General features: G+C 56.4%; 1 protein-coding gene across 1 annotated transcript; it reads left to right on the top strand.

The window, feature by feature from the left end:
* Positions 1 to 5,603: 5,603 nt before the first annotated feature.
* Positions 5,604 to 14,221, top strand: ABHD6 (abhydrolase domain containing 6, acylglycerol lipase; the record flags this gene model as incomplete). The annotated part of the gene is made up of 8 exons (XM_082004828.1): positions 5,604 to 5,722; positions 8,967 to 9,123; positions 9,539 to 9,652; positions 9,874 to 10,006; positions 11,243 to 11,400; positions 12,693 to 12,747; positions 13,220 to 13,320; positions 14,028 to 14,221. The coding sequence occupies 8 exons, from the start codon at positions 5,604 to 5,606 to the stop codon at positions 14,202 to 14,204; spliced, it is 1,014 nt and encodes a 337-aa protein (XP_081860954.1). The 3' UTR covers positions 14,205 to 14,221.
* Positions 14,222 to 19,340: the final 5,119 nt, after the last annotated feature.

The following is a 19,340-nucleotide window of genomic DNA, read 5'->3' as shown; positions in this document are numbered from 1 at the left end:
TCGCAACCCAGTTGTAGCCCCTCTACCTCCTCCCATCCCCTGGCACCGCGCACAACCGCGTCCCCGCCTCGCCGCGCTCCGCTGCGCCCCCGCGGAGCCGCCCCGGCACCGGCGCGGAGGGAGGGCGCAAACGGAGCCGCTGCCTTCCGCCGTTCAAAGCTGCCGTTGAGGCCCGGCCCGGCTCGGCACGGTGAGAGGTGCGGGGGGGGGGGGCTGCGGGGCTGACGGTAGCCATGCCAAAATCGGAGTGGGGGGGACGACGGGGAGGGGGCCCCGGACGCTGGGACGGCGTCCGGGGCCCCCCCCCGGATCCCCCCCCGGCATCTCTGGGGGTGGAGATCAGAAGCAAAGCCAAAATGCAAAAAATAATTAAAAAAATATATTTTAAAAATATTTTAATTAATTTGCCTCAAAATTCCCCCCCCAAATAATCAGAAAATGGGGCACGAAGCGGGGAGGAGAGCGGCGTTGCATCTTGGCTGCTGCTAGTTGGAGGATGCCGTCATTTTGCAGGAGGAGGATGCTTTGGGGGGCGGGGGGGGGGGGGCGGCTGTGTGCTGGAAGAGAGGACCTGGAGGTCCCCGGTACCCATACCCGAGCCTTCCCCAAATCGTTCCTACGCCCCCCCTGCCAGGAGAGAGCTGAGTCCGGGTGCACTCGTAACATCAGATGTGCCATGCACCCTCTGCTGCGTGCGTGTGCGGCAGGATGGGGATGGCGACGGAGTCCGGAAGGAGCACGGGCATGTTATGAATTTCTAAACCAGCAGCTGGCTGGCAGCATGGCCGGCTCCGGTCGTGCTTTTCAGCCGCCTCGTCCCCAGGCTGGCTGGCGGTGACGCTGAGGGCTCGGCCCTGCGTGTTCCCAGCCCGGGGCGCAGCAGTGGGACTCTCCGGCTCACGTTTAAGAGCCGTGTCGCACGGATACAAATGGATCAGAGATGCACGTTTTGTGAAACGGCGCTGCAGAAACGGTGATCTCATTTCTGCCATCTATAAATAAATGGAGGTGAAAGGGCACGTTTCCCACACCCAGCCCTCCGGGGGCTGGATTAAGATTGAGACCTCGCCAGCTGTTGGACAGAGCTCTTTCAAATATTAAGAGATCTTAAATTATAATTTCACTCTGACTGGCATCTAAAAGATCACTCTGCAAAGTGTACCGCCGAGGAACCATAGTATTAGTTATGTCGTCGTTTATGGTCAGTGTTATTTTTCTGGCTGTGGAGGATGTGGAGGGAGGCGGTTCCCAAGGGAAATGACTTACTTGCGTGTGTTGGGTTTTTCTTCTTAACATGGTTGGTGGTGTGAGTCAGGGTTTCTGGGGGCCCCATCTCAGCCGCTGAGGCCTGTCAAAACCCCCTGTTTCTGCAGTGGGATCTTAAAATTGGTCGATATTTCTTCTTCTTCAGCTCTTCAAAAAAAATGGAAGTATGCCTGGCTGTGCTGCTTAGCTTTCAGCTCTTCGGAGTTTCAAAATCTATTGCTGGTCGGCCATGGGATGCTCCGGGCGCGGGGAGCGGCAAGCGAAACACCAAGTGCAGGCAGCAGCCCTGGTTTTGCAGCCCGGTCCCCACGAGCGCAGCCCGATACAACCTTTGCGCTTCGATTTTGGCACGCCTGGCCAGTGAGCGCACACGTGCCGTTCCGGCATTGTGAGAACCTTCCCTGGCCTTGCACGGGGCCGCCCAGCACGTTGGCTGCCGCTCTCCCCTTGCCAGCCGAGCCCCTCCGCCTTGTGAAGGCTTTTGTGCCGCAGCCCCCGACGCGCCCCTTGCCAGCTCTCGCCCCGTCAGAGCGGCTGGCTCCGACACCCGCTCTGCGAGAGATGCTGATCCTGGTGAAGAGCCTCCTGTCTCCCTGGGTAGCAATCCCAGCTGCTTTCACGTTGCTGGGGTGGCTTGGGTTTTTTGAGCTAAATGCAGTTTTTTGGTCCCACACTCTGGGGTGTGCGGCTGCTGCTGCTACATCTTATGTGGGGTTTGGAAAAAAAATTGATATATGCACCTGAGATGCACTGTTGGGTCTTCTCCGGCCTCCCTGCTTGAAAGAGAAAAAATACCGATGAGGACTCAAACCTTGCTCACAGTAATTTATTGTCCCTTTGGCCGGTGGCCCAGGGGACTGTCATCAACATGCTGTCCTCCATGGCAACCCACAGCTCCCTCCCGCTTCTCAGCCCCTCTGTTTGCAGGTGATGAGGCATCTGCTTGAATTTGGTGCAGGGCAGGAATTAGGAGACAAGCAGAGATGTGGACCTCGGTCCAGCCATCCCGTTACCTGGGGTGGCTCGTCTGGGGGGGTCCTCCCAGGCGCAACGCGGGGTCTGCGGTGGTTACTGCCCACGGCTCAGCTGCCAGCGTGGGAGCCGGTGCTCCTGGTTTGGCATCCTGTGGCCTGCCGGGTGCGCAGCCGATCACACGGCATTTATCAGACTTGCCTAACTGATGCTTGCAGGTTAATTTATGAGGTACTTGGAGATCCTTCCAAGAAGGCAGTAGCAACACTTGGGGCCGTTTGCTGTGACTCTTGGTCACAGGGCACCTCAAAGTGATGGATGAGCTGTGGTCTGAAGACTTACAGCTGTTACCACGGGGATCGCTTTTATTTTTATGTCCACGATGCCTCTCCCGCTGGTAGTGAAGGACCGTGCCGGCGTCTGGGGCGATGCTGCCCGCTCCCGTCCCAGCTACCAGTGCAGCAGGGAGGGTGATCGTGCCCCCAGCAAAGCACCATCGCAGGGGTTGGCACCGCGGGTGCTCCTGTGTGGCTTTGGGGAGCCCCCAGCGCTGCTGTGTGCAGGGGTGGGTTTACTGGGCTGGGGGTGATGGTGGGCTGCCCCCAACTGCGGAGATGGCCCTGCTGGCGTTTTCCTTCCCGCTGCCTCCATCAGAGGAAACGTGGAAATCGGTGGCGATGCTCCGCCCACGCAGAAGGAGGCTCGGCCACGCCGTGGGGCTCCCCAAGCATCCTCCCTCCGGGGCCCCGAGCTGGGGCTTGCTGGGTGCACGTGGCCGGCATTGGCCGCCGGGGCTCACGTGGTGAGAGGCAGCTGCCATGGCCCTGCCGGAACACTCCAGCACAATGGGGATGGGAGCCCCCGAGGCACACCCAGCCCTACAGCCGCGGCCGTGGGGAGAGGGGGACCTCTCGGGGATTTTCTGGCTCGAAGCAGCCCCCAGTACTCGTGCGGGAGGGCTCCGGTGCTCCCGCTACGCCTCCAGCTTGAATTTCCACAGCCAGAAGGTGCCAGTGAGTTCAGGCCAGTGTTTTCCTGCCTCTCCAGTAATTTCCTGCGGCTGCGCTACGCTGCAACCCAACTCGCACAGGGAAGGCTCGAGGGGGGGTCACTGAGAGCGTTTGGAAAATTACATTTAAGATGAAGAGGAAGGGGATGGGAAGGAGCTTAGCTGGCTTTGTTCTAATAGCTGTAATCACCTGAAGTGCAACCATGAGCCCCGTTTCGCTGGGTGCCGCGCAGCTCTGCCGTGGAGCGGGCTGCTGGCGTCGGCTCTCCCCGCCATGCCAAGCTGGCTTTTGCTTCATCTCCGATGGCAGCTTGCGGTTTGCTCGTGCTTGGAACAAGTGCCCTCGTTTGGCTTTATTGCACAAAAGACCGTATTTACATAAACAGGGGAAAGGTTGGTCAGAAGGCGAAGATGAGGCATCTTGAAGGGAAACCAGTGGTTTAAATACCCCAAACTCACTGTCTCGCCTGGCTGCCGAGCCTGAAAGGAGGAAGAAAAGCAGCAGTGTGATTTCAACCTGGTTTTTTCCCTCTTCCGACAGTGTTTTCGGACGCTGCCGCTACGCACGGCGAGCAGGACCGGTGCCGAGAGGAGGGGATCTCTGCAAAGTAAGCTAAGCTTTTTAAAGGCTTTCTCCTTGTTTTGCTTTCCGAGAGCGCGGAGGCGGTGGAGGCGGAGGTGGTGACCCCTCACCAGGGAGCACAGGGGTTCCCGCCGCCCCACGCTTTTCCCTGGCTGCAACCTTCTCTGATTATGGGTCACTGGTGGGACGATGGCGATGTTCTGTGCTTAATTTCTTCCCTGTTTTAGTGACATAGCGAAAGGCAGCGAGCGCTCTCGAGTGGGCTCCCGGGCAGCCCTGCTCTCATGTGCAAGTTTTATCTGTTGCACAAAGTGTTTATCTATGAACAAGCCTCACAGAGATCAAAGATCTTTCTACAAAATGTTAATTAAACGAATAACGGTGTGTTGTTGAGGCTTGAAGAAGGAAATGAGGTTTAGCTTTGTTAAGGAGGTGCCCGGTGGAAATATTTACAGTATTCCTCAAAGTTCAGTTATTTCTGTTTTCCCTGGGGCAAGAAGGCAAACGTAGCTGTTGCTTCAGAGGTTCTGTAAATCATTTTTCTTGGTCCTGTGTAATGTGGGGGTTTGATGTGATCCAGCATGACGGCGTTGGAGGGGGAGAGGATGTGACTGTGGCGATTCGGTTCCCGCTTCATGGCATAACGTACAACACACCACATATCGCCGTGAATCTTGCAGGAAGCAGAAATAAATCTGCCTGTCCTGGCACGGAGAAATGTGGTGGTGGTGATGGAGGGGAGATGGCTGGTGCGAGAGCAGGCATTGAGGGTGTTTCGTTTTATACATGTGTGACAAAAGAACTAGTGCCAAGGAAAGGGCAAGACATAAATTGGTTAGCAGGGGGAATTAGAGGAGATGTGTGTACAACAGGGTTTAATCTCTTAATGAGAAAAATATATCCCAGCTGCCCGTGGTGGGGTGAGTTCAGGGACGAGTGCAGCGTTGCATGAGAGCTCGCCCTTGTGCCCTGTGTCCTCCGCCTGCCGCCCCGGAGATCTGTCCGAGGGATGAAGGATGCTCGGGAGCCGGGATGGGGACCTGCGATCGACAGCAAGTGCAATCGACAGCAAGTGCAAAGCGCCTGTGGGGCAGGAGAGAGGACCTGGGGGCAGGGATGAATTTGTCCCAGATAAGGGCTGGTCGCCAAAGAGCACCCTGCCAGGTTGTTTCCTTCAGTTCCCGAGCCCATTAATAGGCTCTGCTCCCTTGATTAGTTGGTGCCTGTGCGGAGCAGTAATGAGAGCTGGGCTCAAGCCATCAATTCTAGGTCAGTGGTTGTGTGCTGGGGATTTGGGATTGGGCAGGGGGAGGGGAGCCGGAGCTGGATGCCTGCCTCCGAAAAGCAAAGTGCAGCCTGTGTTAAGGCAGCCCTGCCTGCACCCATCGGGGGGGGGGGAAGGGCTGCCTGCACCCCACGGAGTGGGGCCGTGCTTCCCCCGTCTGCAAGTGCCCCAAGGGCCACGTCACAGCCAGCGGCCCTGGACGTGGTCTGTGCGTGTTAAGGAGGCCCATTGCCCATTTGGGATGTGCTCTCCTGAGAGGATAACATTGCAGTTAGATCCATTAAGGAGCCAGAAGAAATAATTGAGTTTTAAAACTGATAGAGACTTTGCCATGCTCCTGAGCGGTACCCTTTGCCTCTCGCACAGTCGCTTTCCTCTCTCCCTGGCAGCAGAGATCTCATTTAGCGTCGACTCATCATCGTTTCTGGTGTTTAACCTCCAATCCTTCCCTAAATGTGGGCAGGTGAGGCCGGGCGGTGAAGAGCAGCATGGACCTGGATGTGCTGAACATGTTTGTCATCGCCGGCGGCACCCTGGCCATCCCCATCCTGGCCTTCGTGGCCTCCTTCCTCCTCTGGCCCTCAGCGCTCATCCGCATCTACTACTGGTGAGTTCGTTAGCCCAGCTGCTCTCATTTTAGCAGCGGGGTGGAATTACTGCTGGGCCCCGGCAGCTCCCTGCACCACAGGCAGCACCGACAGGGCTGGGTCTCTGCCCACGACGGCGATAGGAGCGGGTGGGGAGGGGTTTTCCACCAGCACACGGGCTCTGTGTAGCTTTAAGCATCTCTGGGAGAAGAAAATGGTGTTTTCTTATTGGTTTTTTTGCTGCTCATGTCTGTCAGGGCAGCCTCAGCTGGGCTGCAGGATGTCTCTGAACACTTCTGGGTTGTTTTGCCCAAGGATGGGACTGCGGCTGGGAAAAGCATCACCGTTGCTGCCCATCTCCCCGCCGGGGAGTCCTCGGCTCTGCCGTAGCTCCCCCGGCTCACACAGGGTTAACAGCCTGCTCGGCAGGCAGGGACTTCTCTCTTGCTAGGAGTTACGGACAAGGCTTTTCTCATTCTCCCCCTCTTTTCTGGGCTGGAGCACCAGAGGAGATGGCGTGATGCTTTTCCTGACCCCCTCGCATCTCGTCCTCTCCAGTACCAGGAGGCAGGCGCTACATCCTTCAGTCCTCGTCTGTCCCTGGACATCAGTGATAAGGCACGCTGTTGGCTGTCCTGTTTGGGTTTGTGGCAGGGAAAGCTGCAATAACGCTCCTTCAGAGGCCGGGGCAGCATCTCATCGGCCGGAGTGGGCAGCAGCAGGCAGCAGCAGGCAGCAGCAGGCAGCCCTCACGTGCTGCTGGCAGATGGTGGCTCCTGCAGTTTTGCTCACGGGGTGTTTCCAAATCAAAGTGACCTCCTGTGAGAGGAGGACATTAGCCCACCCCGGCACTCGGACGCAGCAGCGTGATGAAGCCTGTTTCTAATGGCACATTTCTTAGCAACCTTTTAATTGCAGCATCTGGGGGCTGAGAGAGGAGGGAGGATGGGACGAAAACCCCAGCGACTGGATCGGCACGGGGGAGGATTTCTTCCCGTTGTGTGTCACTTGGGGACCTGCGAGGCCAAACATCGCTCTGCAAAGGAGAGCAGGCGGTGTGACAGCCTCCTGCCCCGGGGACGTCCAGGCTGCTGCCTGGGGACAGGTCCAGACGGTACCGGGGTTGTCCGTCAAAGGTGGTATTTTTCCCTTTGGACGTACGAGCGGCTGGTGGAAGGCAGAGAGGACCCTGATGGGCTCAGGTTCAGAGGAGGATCATCGGAGAAATGCTGCCGCACCGGAGCAGAGCGAGTGTGGTCGGGGCGAAGCCTTCGGAGGGCCACAGGCAGGGTGGCAGGACAGGGCAAAGGAGGCGCAAGGGGCTGATGCCAGGAGCTTTGAGGAGCCGGGTTGAGAGGGAGGTAGAGAAGACCCTGCTGCCTTGTCCTCCAGCAGGGCTGCTTTCTTTTGAAGGGTAAGTGCCCCCATCTCTCTCTCTTCCAGCATTTCTGGCAGCACTGGCATCTTGCAGGAGTAACTGCGACGCTCTGTGTTTCGGGGGCACCTCTCCTCTTAGGGACAGCGGGCGAGAAGAGCGGGTTTGCCCTTTACCCTTCCTTTCCTGTTTGCTTCTTTGTGAGTCAGCTTCTTTTGGGGCGCAATCATTGCGTTCCCCATCGGCAGAGGCAGTTAGCACGCCATCCCACCCTCCCCTCAGCCCTGTGTGGCTCCAGCTTGCAGCACCCCGGGGATGCTTCTTCCTTCTCCCACTGCTGCTGCCTTCCTCCTCCTCTTTGCTGTCAGTCTGCACGTCCTCAGCCGGCACGGCCAAGGATCACACTGGGCTCCAGTCACCGATGGCCTCGCTCCCTCCCCTGCCGCTAATGCGCCGGCCTGCCCGGGTGTGACGTCCGGCACTGACCCCAACCCCGGAGCCTGCCTGCTCTGCCTGCTCTGCCTGCTCGGTTGCCAGGAGTTAATCAGTTTAGCTGCTGCCACTAAGCGCGTTAACACCTTGCAAGGGATCAGTTCAGCTTTGCACAGATTATTTTGCCTTCTGCTGAATTGATCCATCAGGATCAGTTGCTAAAAATGTTATCACCTTGCCCATCAGCAGTTTACACCGGTGCCTTTGAGGCGAGGACTCTTAAGACACTTATTCAGGGAGAAATTCGCCTCTCCTTGTAGGACCAGCACAGAGCCGAGATGCTGCTTAAGTCGCACTAACTCCCTCCAAAAAGGGATTATGCTAAAAGAGGATTGCACTATGCATAAGCTTTGAGCTGGCAGAGAGCTAGGACAGCCCAGCAGTGTTGGTGACCTTGCTCTTGTGTCTCAAATTCTGATATCATGTATAAAAGTATTTGCCAGTGTCTCAGCCATCAGGAGTAACCCAGTAGTTGTCCTGACACGAGTTACATCTGTGCGTAGGGGAAATGCAGCGAAAGTGAGCCTGCTCCTCCATCTTGGGCTGCACATACACATCATGTGTCCAGAGTGTCACTGATAATCTCTGTCCCGGTCCCCTCTGGCTGGCCATTTCACTGCATCCTTTGAGCAGGCTGCAAGTGTGCGCTGGCAGGAGCTGTCTGCCTCTGCTTTCAGAGGAACAACCCAGGCTGTCCTGAGGTCTGCCTGGTATCTTCTGGGGTGTTTGACCTGTGTAAGGATGGTCCCCTTTGGTCCTTTGTGTGGGTATAAATACATTTTAAAAGACCGTCTAGTTGGTATATGGGAACTGGGTTTCTATGGTCCTCTTGGGTGACAGTTGTTTTGTCTGGGATCCGATGTGCTCGTCTGTGGGGTGATGTTCTCCCATTGGTGCAGGACTGTGCCCAAATAAACCTGTGACAGATCCACCTTACCCACCTGGAAAAAGTGCCTCCCTTGGCCTGCCCATCCTGCACGCTGCCTTGCCATGCGTGCTGCCTCTCTCTCTCAAGTCTCTCTCCTCATACCAACCTTTGGGTGTTTTCAGTTTTAGGATTGTTATTTTGGCCCATTTCCATTGCCAAATTAGTTATTTAGGGTCTCTGAAGCTTTTAACAGAGCTTCTCCAGAAGCCATCAGCAGTGCAGCCATGAATAGGCAGCCGCCAGTACTACACCTGTAAGGGATCACGTGTAAGCACAGGGTCTGCTCCAGGGACCAGATGCCTAGAATTAGTCCCAGTTAGGCCCGTGACAACACTGGTGTGAGTCCGAGCTAACTGGCCTTAGCAAACTAGCAAATCTGCAGCCAAGTTTGGACTTGTCACCTGGCTCATATTGCCACTGGGCCCTGGTCTTGCCTTGCTCACTGATGTTGTTTTCTCCTTGTTTCCAGGTACTGGCGCCGAGCCTTGGGTATGCAGGTTAGATATGCAAACTACGATGACTATCAGTTTTGTTATTCCTATAGAGGGAGACCTGGATACCGACCGTCCATCCTGATGTTACATGGGTTCTCAGCCCACAAAGACATGTGGCTGTCCATAGTCAAGGTGGGACTCCATTTCTGTCATGTTGCTACTTAGTGAGAGTTAATGGTCCTGGGCTTGGGGGCACTGTGGGGACCCAACCGTCGCATGCATGGGACGTGATGATCGCTGTAACGTGCTGGAAACACCCTCCTTAGCTCTGTGCTCATTGCTTGTTGGATCCCTTTCATCCTTATGACATGCAGAGCTGCAGGGGAAGAGCGGTATGTACCTGCCTCCTCCATGGGAAGCAAGTCTTGGCCGTGGTTTCTCATCATGTCATCCTTCGTACATGAGCTGACCTATTCTGGTGCACAAGTAACCAGGGCCTGCTAGGAGGAGAGTGACCCCCCTGCTCCCACCCGTGGTCACCAGTTTCCATCCCCGGGCTTCACAGTGGTTCCCCTGCTCTGTAACCGCTCCTGGTTTGTTTCTGCAGTTCCTGCCGAAGAACCTGCACTTGGTGTGCGTTGACATGCCCGGGCACGAGGGCACGACCCGCTCGGCCTTGGACGATTACTCCATTAGCGGGCAGGCTAAGAGGATACACCAGGTAAAGCCCCAGCATCGCATCGCCCTGCAGGATACAGGGACGTGAGGGATGCGGGGGCATGAGGGATGCTAAGCCCCATGAGCCCTGCCTTGTGCAGCCCTGCTCCCTCCCTTCCCGGGCAGCCAGAGCCACCGACCTCAAGCTTTTGAGTTAAATTTCTCTCATGACGCACCACTTTTGCTTCTTCTCCCCTAACAACGCTCCATCTGCTCCCTTGCCAGTTCGTGGAGTGCATCAAGCTGAACAGAAGGCCCTTTCATCTGGTTGGCACTTCCATGGGGGGAAACGTTGCCGGTGTCTATGCTGCTCAGTACCCAGAAGACATTTGCAGCCTGACCCTCATCTGTCCTGCAGGTGGGCAATGCAGGGGAGGCAAGATGGGGAGAGGGCAAGCAGGAACTGGTGCAAAAGCCCAGAGCAGTGCTGGAGGCAAAACAGTCTTTTAGTGCAAAGCATCTTGAAATAATTTGTATATGTAGTCTGAAAATCTCTGGCAGGGCATGGGAGGAAATCACAGCCTTGTCCTGACTGCTCTTCTCCAGGGCTTTGGAGTTTTTCTTGCTGTGCCTTGGTTAGAGCTGGGACTAGGGCAAACGGGACAGGTTCTGCTCTGGAGGAAAATGCCCTTTCCCTTCGGACGTCAGGCATTTTACGTGGCACGTTTGCAGCCTCTCGGTGCTGGAGGCGGAACCCAGGCAGCAATGGGGAAAGCCTCCCCAGTCTGGCCTCCCCAGTGTGCTGGAGGGCTGGGGCTTCAGGAGCTGGAGAGTTTGGGTGCTCTGAGTGGGAGAGCACTTTGGGGCTGGGTGCAGGTTAGCGGGGTGTCCTTGTGCCCACGCAGCATCCCTCCATCCCCACGGTCCCCTGCACGCCCCGCCGTCCCCTTGGCAGGGGGGCTCGGGGCAGCCTGGGCATGACACGCTGCAGGAGGCATGGGGGATTTGGCAGGGAGCTTCTCTGCCTGGGAGGATTTTTCCTGGTTGTTATAGCAGCTCCTTCCCCCTCCCACGCAGGGGGATAAGCAGTAAGTAATGAAGCAAAGCGAGTGTTACCGAGCTACCGGGCTCGGGGGGCGGCGGGGCTCCCGCTGCTCGCTGGGAGCGGTGTGGGCTGCCTCTCCGGGCGCGAAACCTCGGGGGGGGGCTGCAGAGGTTTGGGGGATTTCCCCTGCAGTGGTGTGTGCAGATGGGGCTTCTGAGATTTTTTGTCCAACCCTGTGCTGTGGCAGGCTGGGCGCAGGCATTAGTATCGGCATCCGCTGGCCGCGTAAAAGTAAGCGCTGTAGTTTTTGCAGAAGCGTTTGTGCATCTCTACAGGGGCTACACCTCGTGTCGTGTCAGCCCGCGGGGCTCGGTGGTGTCAAGCCCTGGAGCAGGAGGGAGGCTGGGGTGTCTCTGGGTGCATATTAAGGTTGCTGTATGTACAGATTTTTTTCTCCCCCCCCCTTTTTGTTTTCTTTTTTTAAATGAGTGAGTAGGCGGGAGGCCAGGGACAGGGATGACGGAGGTCGGTCCAGCGATGCTCTGTCTCTGGAGCTGGTGAGGGTCTCATCCCGGTTTTAGCTTATGCCCCCCTTCTCGTTCGACCCAGGGTTGCCAAGTACCACTGACAGCAAGTTCATAAAGCAGCTCCGGGAGCTGCAAGAGTCCAAACGCATCGACAGGATCCCTTTAATTCCCTCGACTCCCGAGGAGATGGCGGACATGCTGAAGCTTTGCTCCTACGTTCGCTTCAAGGTGCCGCAGCAGGTGAGGAGCCCGGGCTGGCAGCGGCGGCCGGCGAAGGGGGGCTCGGAGGGCAGGTTTGCTTCTCCCCAGGCTTGCGTGGCGGCAGCCGAGGCGATGCGGGAGCAGAGCCGGTGCTGCTGTTGTCCCGCATGTGGGTTCTTCCACGCGGCGTGCAGAGCGCCGAAAAACACGCAGAGCCGAGATAGATACTTGCTTTTTTTCCAAATCTGCGCAGAGCTGGGTGCTGGGTGGTAGGCCCACAAAGCCAGCACGCCTCGGGTAACACACGGAAAATATTTATGCGGTTTGAGCAACACTTATCAGTGTTTTTTAAAAGTTGGCTCCGTCACCCTGGTTCCCGTCGGTTCTCACAAGCCTCGGCTCCACTTAAAGCCACAGCGTCCTTCTTTTTTCCCAGGCATGCTCAGTGAGGAGGGGGCTTTCCCCGCCCAGGGGCAGGTTTCTATTATGCCAATTATATGTTAATTAGATGTTAATTAGGATAGTTCACGCAAGGTTCAGTAGCTGTGTTTCTTTTGTGATTATCTTGTTCCTTCCCTCAAGGTTGCACCTTGTTAACTGCTCACAGAGACTAAACAACACCCCCAGCTTCTACCCTCAGCTTCATTCCTCGCGCACCTTCAACACCACCACCCCCACCACCCCGCAGGACACCCCGGCGCCCCCGGCCCCGCTCCCAGCACCTTCCCAGCACTTTCCCTTCAAATTCACTTTTCCCACCGCCCTCCGGCAGCACCCGCTGAAATTTCTCCTCCAGCAAGGTCTTTGGCAGCGGGCTGGGATGTTGAAGGGATTTTTAGTAAATATGGCTGGCAGGAAGCATTAAATAACTAAGGCAGCTCTTGTCCGGCCTGGAGGGGGATTGTTTGTTGCTTTTTAAGGAAAAGCGATGGAAATGTTAATTGCCTCTCTGTCAGGTGAGGGGAACTTGGCAAGGGGCTGACCATTAAAGCTGGTTTTCCTTAGGAAGTCTGTGATGAGTAGATTGGAGAGTAAAAAAAAAATGTAAGGTAACGCCAAGACCTTTGTTTTTTTTTTTGGCAAAAGAATAAAAGAAGGAAGAGAAGCAGAGTCATGGCTGCGGTGGCCTGCTGGCCGCAGATAGCTGGCCTGGGGGAGAAATTCAGGTTTGCATCATAAAAGACAAAAATACTTGTTGCTGAAATACATGTTACTTACTTAAGCGCGGTTGCGACAGCCAGACATACTTAGGAAGGAGCTTGCGCCGGGGCACGCTCAGCCCCGTGCGGGGCGTGGGTCCCCCCAGCAGCTCTCCTCTGCTCTCCCTGCAGATCCTCCAGGGCCTCGTCGACGTTCGCATCCCACACAATGATTTTTACCGGAAATGTAAGTGCGTGGTGGCAGCCCGTCTCTCCAGGCTTTCCAGCCGGACCCCCAGGGTGTGGGGACAGGCTGTCCCCGGTCCCCGTGTCCCCTGCACGCCACCTGACCCCAGCACTCCCCTGCTGCCTCGCTGAGGGTGGGAGGGGGCAACGGCATTAACAGATTTGGGGGGTCACCTTGGCCGCTGGTAGCAACGCGCTGCCACTCCCATGGGCGATGGGGTCGCTGCTTCGCCCTCACCCCCCCAGCTGGGTTAACTAGTTCTGATACCCACGAGGAGATGAGCTTGCAGGAGGGTCTCCCCGCAGCGGGGCTTGGTGGCAGTGCAAGGACAGCCCGTTGGGGCTCTGCCCCTCGCTCCTGCCTGGGTTTCCCAGCGAGGGGACGCTGGCAGGGCTGGCCCGCAGGGACCCCTGCGAGAAGGGAAGGCAAAGCACCCCCCTCGCAGGACTGACTCTCCTCTTGCCCCCACTAGTGTTTTTAGAAATTGCGGACGAAAAGTCCAGGCACTCTCTCCACGAGAACATGAGCAAGATCAAAGTGCCGACGCAGGTCATCTGGGGAAAGCAGGACCAGGTACGTGGCCCCCTCCGCCTCCCCCACAGGACCATGTCTCCATCTCCCCCCAGGGGCACGGTGGGGGCTATGCTGCCAAGCTGTGTACTGCCCTGCGGCCAGCCGGCACGCATGTGTCCCCGTCCCTGGTGGGTTTGGACACGGGGGCTCGGTGGGATGCTGGGCAGAAAACTGGCAGCCAGCATGGGGCCGGAGGGAGGAGAGGGCAGAGCCGGGGCTGGGGAGGGCGAGGGGCAGGTGCCAGTGCCACAGCAGGACTGGGCTGGGAAGAGGAATAAAGTGCCAGCAAAGAGAATTGTCCCGGCAGCTGGAGGGAGATGTGCTGTTCATGGGCGGGCGGCGAGGCAAAGGCATGGGGCTCCGCAGGGCTGGTTACGGAGGGTGGAGTGGGAGGGGAAGGAAGCAGGCTGCAGGCATGCAAAGGTGCAAACGTTTGCTTGCAGTGACCCCTCTGCGTTGAGCCAGCAGCCAAAAAGCTTCCAAGAGAGTTCTCTGCTGCACACTGAGGCTGGCACCGTGCAGCCTCCCTGCCCCATCCCCAGGCATGGGTACCGCGGGATGGGGCTGGCATCGCAAGGACCATGTCTGCATCCCTGCTCAGCATCTCGCTTGGACTTGCAAAGGCAGCTCCAACGGGGTTTCTACAGTGTCCAGCAAAACTTCGCTCTGCCCATGGGAGTGACTGTTTTTTTCCCACTGCCATCTAGGTCCTGGATGTTTCTGGTGCCAGTGTTTTGGCGAGTGCTATCCCAGACTGCCACATGTACATCCTGGAGAACTGCGGGCACTCGGTGGTGGTGGAGCGGCCCCGCAAGACAGCCAACCTCATCCTGGAGTTCCTGGCGCTGCTGCACAGCATGGACAACAACAAGAAGCAGGCATGAGCGTGGCAGGGAGCCAAGCGCCCCTCTGGGTCTTCTAAATTGTAAAGTACTGCAGCTTTGATAAGTTCTCAGGGATCTTGTATGAATCGGGGTGAATGTGCCAAAGTCCCTGAGGAAGGCAGAATCACTGATACCTAAACCTATAGCACCGCCGGCACAGCGACCTAGGGGTCATTGAGCAGCCTCCATAGATACAGGAACAGAAGCAGAATTTCTCCCTTTTCTACTTAGAGATAAAGTAGAAACTGAGCGGAAACCACCAAGCGCTAGCCATGCCGCGTGCTGAAGCTCCTTACGCAGCCGCCCATCTTACCCGAGTTACCGGCACGTAGTTGTTAATGACATTTACCTAAACTATATAAGTGTAGGAAGGAGGAAGCATCCTGGACTGAGACTTACCCTATTTCTACTACTTAGAGTCCGTCGCGTTGCATGCTGCCATGCTGTAAGAGAACCCCAGTGCTCCAGGCGTCTGCTCGAGTGCTCTTTGTGTAGATTAACTTGTGATTTATGCAGAAAAACAACAGAAATCTTCATGTGTGGAAGTCCAATGACTATGTGCAAAAATGTTTACACTTTGAATGGGTTTTTTTTAAATCCCCAAACAGCTCCTGCATATATGTAATGCCTTAACGTTGCCCAGGGTATGGCGTCCAAGCACAGCCCGCCTTGCCCAGGGGATGGTTCCCCCTGAGGGTGAACATAGCGAGTGAAAACTCGGGGTGCAGACAGTAGCTTCACCAGCATTGTGGGAACCGGAGGGATGGAAACTGCCTGGGGCGATTCGGTCCCAAGCCCGAGTCAGCAATAAGCCCACGGGCAGCGGGCGAGTCAGCAAACTCTTGTCTCAACTCTTCTATCACATCGCACAGCTGAACATGTTGACGTAAATAATGGTTTTGTTAATGAATTCCATGAATTCTGCAAATGCTGATGTCACTGAAACCAGGCATGAGGGGTGGGAGCAGGCTGCATATGGGAATAGCTCAGGGTCTGCGGGCTCCTGGGCTCGCTGGGCAGCAAGGAGGGGGACAGCTCGCCTGCGAGGCTCTGGGCGGTGGCACGGGAAGGTGCGGTGTGCTTGTGCGTCCTCTCAGAGGTGATAACCCCTGACCGAGTGAAATTATAGATAGAAATGGGCAATGCAGACAAGCGACACTTTGCAGCCTGCAGGGTGACGTACGAGGACGCATCCTGCACCTCCCCGGCTGCGGTCCCTCGCCGCATGTCCCACGGGGAGAGGGCTGGTCCTGGCCTTGGGCAGGAGCAATGGCTGCTGGAGGGCAAGGCACGTGGTCCGCTCGAAGGCAATGCAGCAGGCAGCCATCACCCCTCGGTCACCCCCAGCCCTCCACAGGGGTCGACACTGGCTGCTGCTAGAGCTCCCCCGCAGACCGGGTTCGCACTCTTGCGGTGCTGACAGCCATCTTCTCGCCATCTTTCTGAGGTACCCCGATCTGTACATATATCTGAAACTTCCCATCAGCTTCTCTGCTCTTTTTAAGAGAAGGAACACTGTTCTTTTAGAAAATTAGAAATTTGCTGTTATTTGCTTGGTTATTGTTTCTACTACAAGAGTTGATTTAAAAAAAAAATAATTGCTGATAGTTTTATGTGGTAAAAGCCAGAAAAAGTCGTTGGGTATCTTTATGGTCTCTCATATGCCACAGACTGCTGTACACAAAGGATTTATATGGGTATTAAAACGTAATGATTTAAGGAGTCCACCGTGCAATTATTTTTTCCTTTGAGGAGGAAGGGGGCTGTGGTGTGGGATGATGCACAGCACAGGGGACTTGCTCTGCTGCTTCTTTCCTCCCCACATTTCTGGGAGATGCAGGTTTTGCCTCGAGAAATATTTGATAATGTCAAAAGAGATGGTGAAGGCCAGGAAGGCTCAAGTCTCATCTCTTCAAAGACAATACAAATTTTGCTTTTTTATTTTTATGAAGAGGAGGTGTCCCTAAACACTCAAGAAGGAAAATAAAACCTCAAGAGGCAGGGGAGTTAGGTTTTAAGCACCAAGATTCCTCTTAAAACTCTTGAAAGTGTGTTAAGTACCAATTTCAGCTGTAATTACTGAGTTCATACAGTGTGCTAGGAATAGCGTTGCACTATCTAGGCAAAAATATTTTGCATTTCTCCTTTCCCCAGGAGGCTGCTGAGGCCCGGCAGCTGCTGTGTTTGCCAGAGGAGCTGCAGGGCGGGCTGGGGAGCGTCCCGCTGGCACCGCGTGCCCCCGCCCGGGCGCTGCCACGGCCCCGCGGCCCCGCCGCGGCAGGAGGGCGCTGGCTGCAGGGAAGCTGTTAGTTCCTGCAGCCCAGGGCGACGGGACGGGGCCTGTCGCCTGCAGGCGGGGCTGGGGCGGCTGCACCACGCGTTGCGGCCTCTCCTGGTTCAGTAATAAAATTGCCCGTGTCTTTTTTTTGGGGGGGGGAGGGGGAGGGTGTCTGGGTGCTGACCCACAGCTCACCAAGGGTGGCTGCCGCTCATTCCGGCCATACCCGTGCCCAAGCTGGCCCCGCAGCAGCAGCTGAGCCCGCTGACCAGAGGCAGGGAGGGAAGCCGCCTGCATCTGAAGCACACCTGGAACCACACCTGGAACCACACCCAGTAACGCTGGTCCCTATTCCCACTACCCCTCATTTCCTGCTGGGAGCCAGGAAAGCCCTATGCTCTGGGAGGGCTGCTCCTGTGTCTTCAGCTACTGCCCCTCGGCACTGAGCCCTCGGAGACCCCCGGCTACCCCCCAGGTGAGGCGGCGCTCCCGGGCTGTGCGTGGGGCTCGGGAAGGGCAGAGGCTCCTGTTCCTCCTGGTGGGTTAGGGTGTCCTGTGGGAACCACATGGAAACCATTGGATCCCAGTCACGGTGAGCCTGGGCACTGGGAACCTGCACATAGCCTGGGCACCCTGGCATGGCAGGAGCAAGGACTTTGCCTTTTGGTTTGTTACCTGGTGTTTAAGTGCTGCTTTCCCTGTACTTCTGTGAATAAACCGGGGCTGGGCTGGGGCTGGGCTGGGCGGCATGGCTCATGGAGGTAGAGGCTCATGTAAAAACTGAGTAAGGCCCTTGGTTGTTATAGGACTTGCCAAGGCTGATTCTCTGTACCCTTAAAAGAGGTTGTAAAACACAACAGGGCTAGCTCCCTAATAAACCTAACGATGCCTCCGAGCAAGCTGTTTTGCTGCCGAGCATCCAGGTCGGTGGTGGTACCCGTCGCACCACTCCCGGGGCATCGGTGGGAGCAGGAGGGAGAGAGCTGGTGGCAGCTGCTCCCGGGCACTCGGTGTGTGCCCAGCTGCTGCTGAAGGGGAAAATGCGGTGCCCTCGAAACGTTCCAGGGGAACGCGGGTTGGGTCCCACTGCACACAGCTGCAGCCAGATGTTTGTCTGCAGAAGCATCTTTCTCCCTTTTTTCCAGCAAAAGAGAGTAACAGCACCTGCTGCCTTGTGGAAGGGGTTTCACCAGCACAGTCCTGCGCAGAGCATCCCCTGACAGGCGAAGCGATGCTTGGGGTGTCTGGCACCACCGTTTGGGTGCTGCTGTGGCTGTCCCCCAGCCCAGGAGACCCAGCTCAACCTTCCCCTGACTCAATGTGTTTCACAATCCTCTTCAACACAAGCTGTGTTTTTCCCACGGAAACCTGGGTGGGAGTGCCCCGGGGCGCAGCGGAGGCACACGTTCGTTCCCCGTTACGCCTGCGGCTGCCCCGTGACGTAGCGAGGGTCCTCTGCCTGGACCCTCCAGCTGAGAGTTACAACGAATGCCAGGAAAACGTACAGGGTCTAGCAGGGGTTTTTGGTTTGGTTTTTGGTTTTGTCTGTTCTTCCTTCTGGGAGACCCTTTTCTGAACACCAGCCTCTTGGGGGCGGTTTGGGATTATTCACTGAATACTTGCTGGGCCACTAGTGCTCGGGTGGCTTCTCCCTGCTATTCCCTGCCCGACAGCGCTGCCTGCCTGCTGCCTCCTGCCCGCAGCTTGAGACATAGAAGCGAGCCTTGATTTTCGTTTCTTACCAGAAAAGTTCGTCTCAACACGGTCACTGCCTCTTTTCTTTTGTTTGGGTTTTGGGTGGGTTTTTTTTCCAATGACCAGCAAAGAGCCGTAAACAGGGTGCTCCGACAAGGGCTTTGGCTGCTGCCTGAAGCCCGGTGCCCAGCAGAGACGGTGGCTTAGTGCCACTTGCTGAAGCCCACTCTTTCCCAGAAACCTCCGTTTCGCTCCGGAGAGCATGACCCATGCACAGCCCTGGTGTGCTGCTCTATTGATTTTATTTGTTTTCTTGCATTCCGGGAAAAGCTGGACGGGAGCATTGGGTGAGCTGGCAGGATTCTGGTAACAGCACGGGGATTTGTGCTTCCCCCTGGGTTTCGTTGAATCTTGTCATAGAATGGTTTGGGTTAGAAGATGCCTTAAAGGTCATCTAGTTCCAACCCCCTGCCACAGGCAGGGACACCTTCCACTAGACCAGGTTGCTCAAAGCCCCATCCGGCCTGGCCTTGAACACTTCCAGGGATGGGGCATCTGCAACTTCTCCGGGCAACAGGTTCCAGTGCCTCACCACCTTCAATAGCGAAGAATTTCTTCCTTATATCTAATCTAAATTTACCCTCTTTCCATTTAAAGCCATTACCCCTTGCCCTATCATTACTCCTTCTCCTGGTGTTACTCCTCGTGCTATTGGGTTTGCAGGGCATTCCCTTGGCCCGGGACTGCCTCAGCACAGGTGACCTGCATTCCTTGGGTGGGTACCACGAAGTCCTTGCAAGGCACAAGCCAATACAGCTGCAAGGGAGGCTTCACGTGGGTTTTTGCCTTGGCCTCAGCCATTGCCACCCAAGCTTTGGGGAAGCCCAGGAGACCTCAGGCACCAGGTCAGAGTCTGTGGGCTGCTCCACAGCCATTTCATGGCATAGTAGTAATGTAGGGCTGGGAGAAACCTTGGGAGGTCATCCAGGCCATCCCTAGATTGACTCCTGCATCAGCCCCAAATGACCCCACTGGTCTTGGACATCCCACCACAGCTCCCCGGGTGCTGCCAGGCTCACGGGGTGTCCTAATGAGTAGCCTGAATCTCTGCTGAAATTTAAGTTTATGACTTCTCCTATCCCCATCAGATACTGGGAGCGTGT

Source organism: Phaethon aethereus, assembly GCF_964289735.1.
Source record: "Phaethon aethereus genome assembly, chromosome: 11".
NCBI lineage: Eukaryota > Metazoa > Chordata > Aves > Phaethontiformes > Phaethontidae > Phaethon > Phaethon aethereus.
The sequence above is the reverse complement of the archived record's forward strand: the minus strand, read 5'-3'. Positions and strand labels throughout refer to the sequence as shown.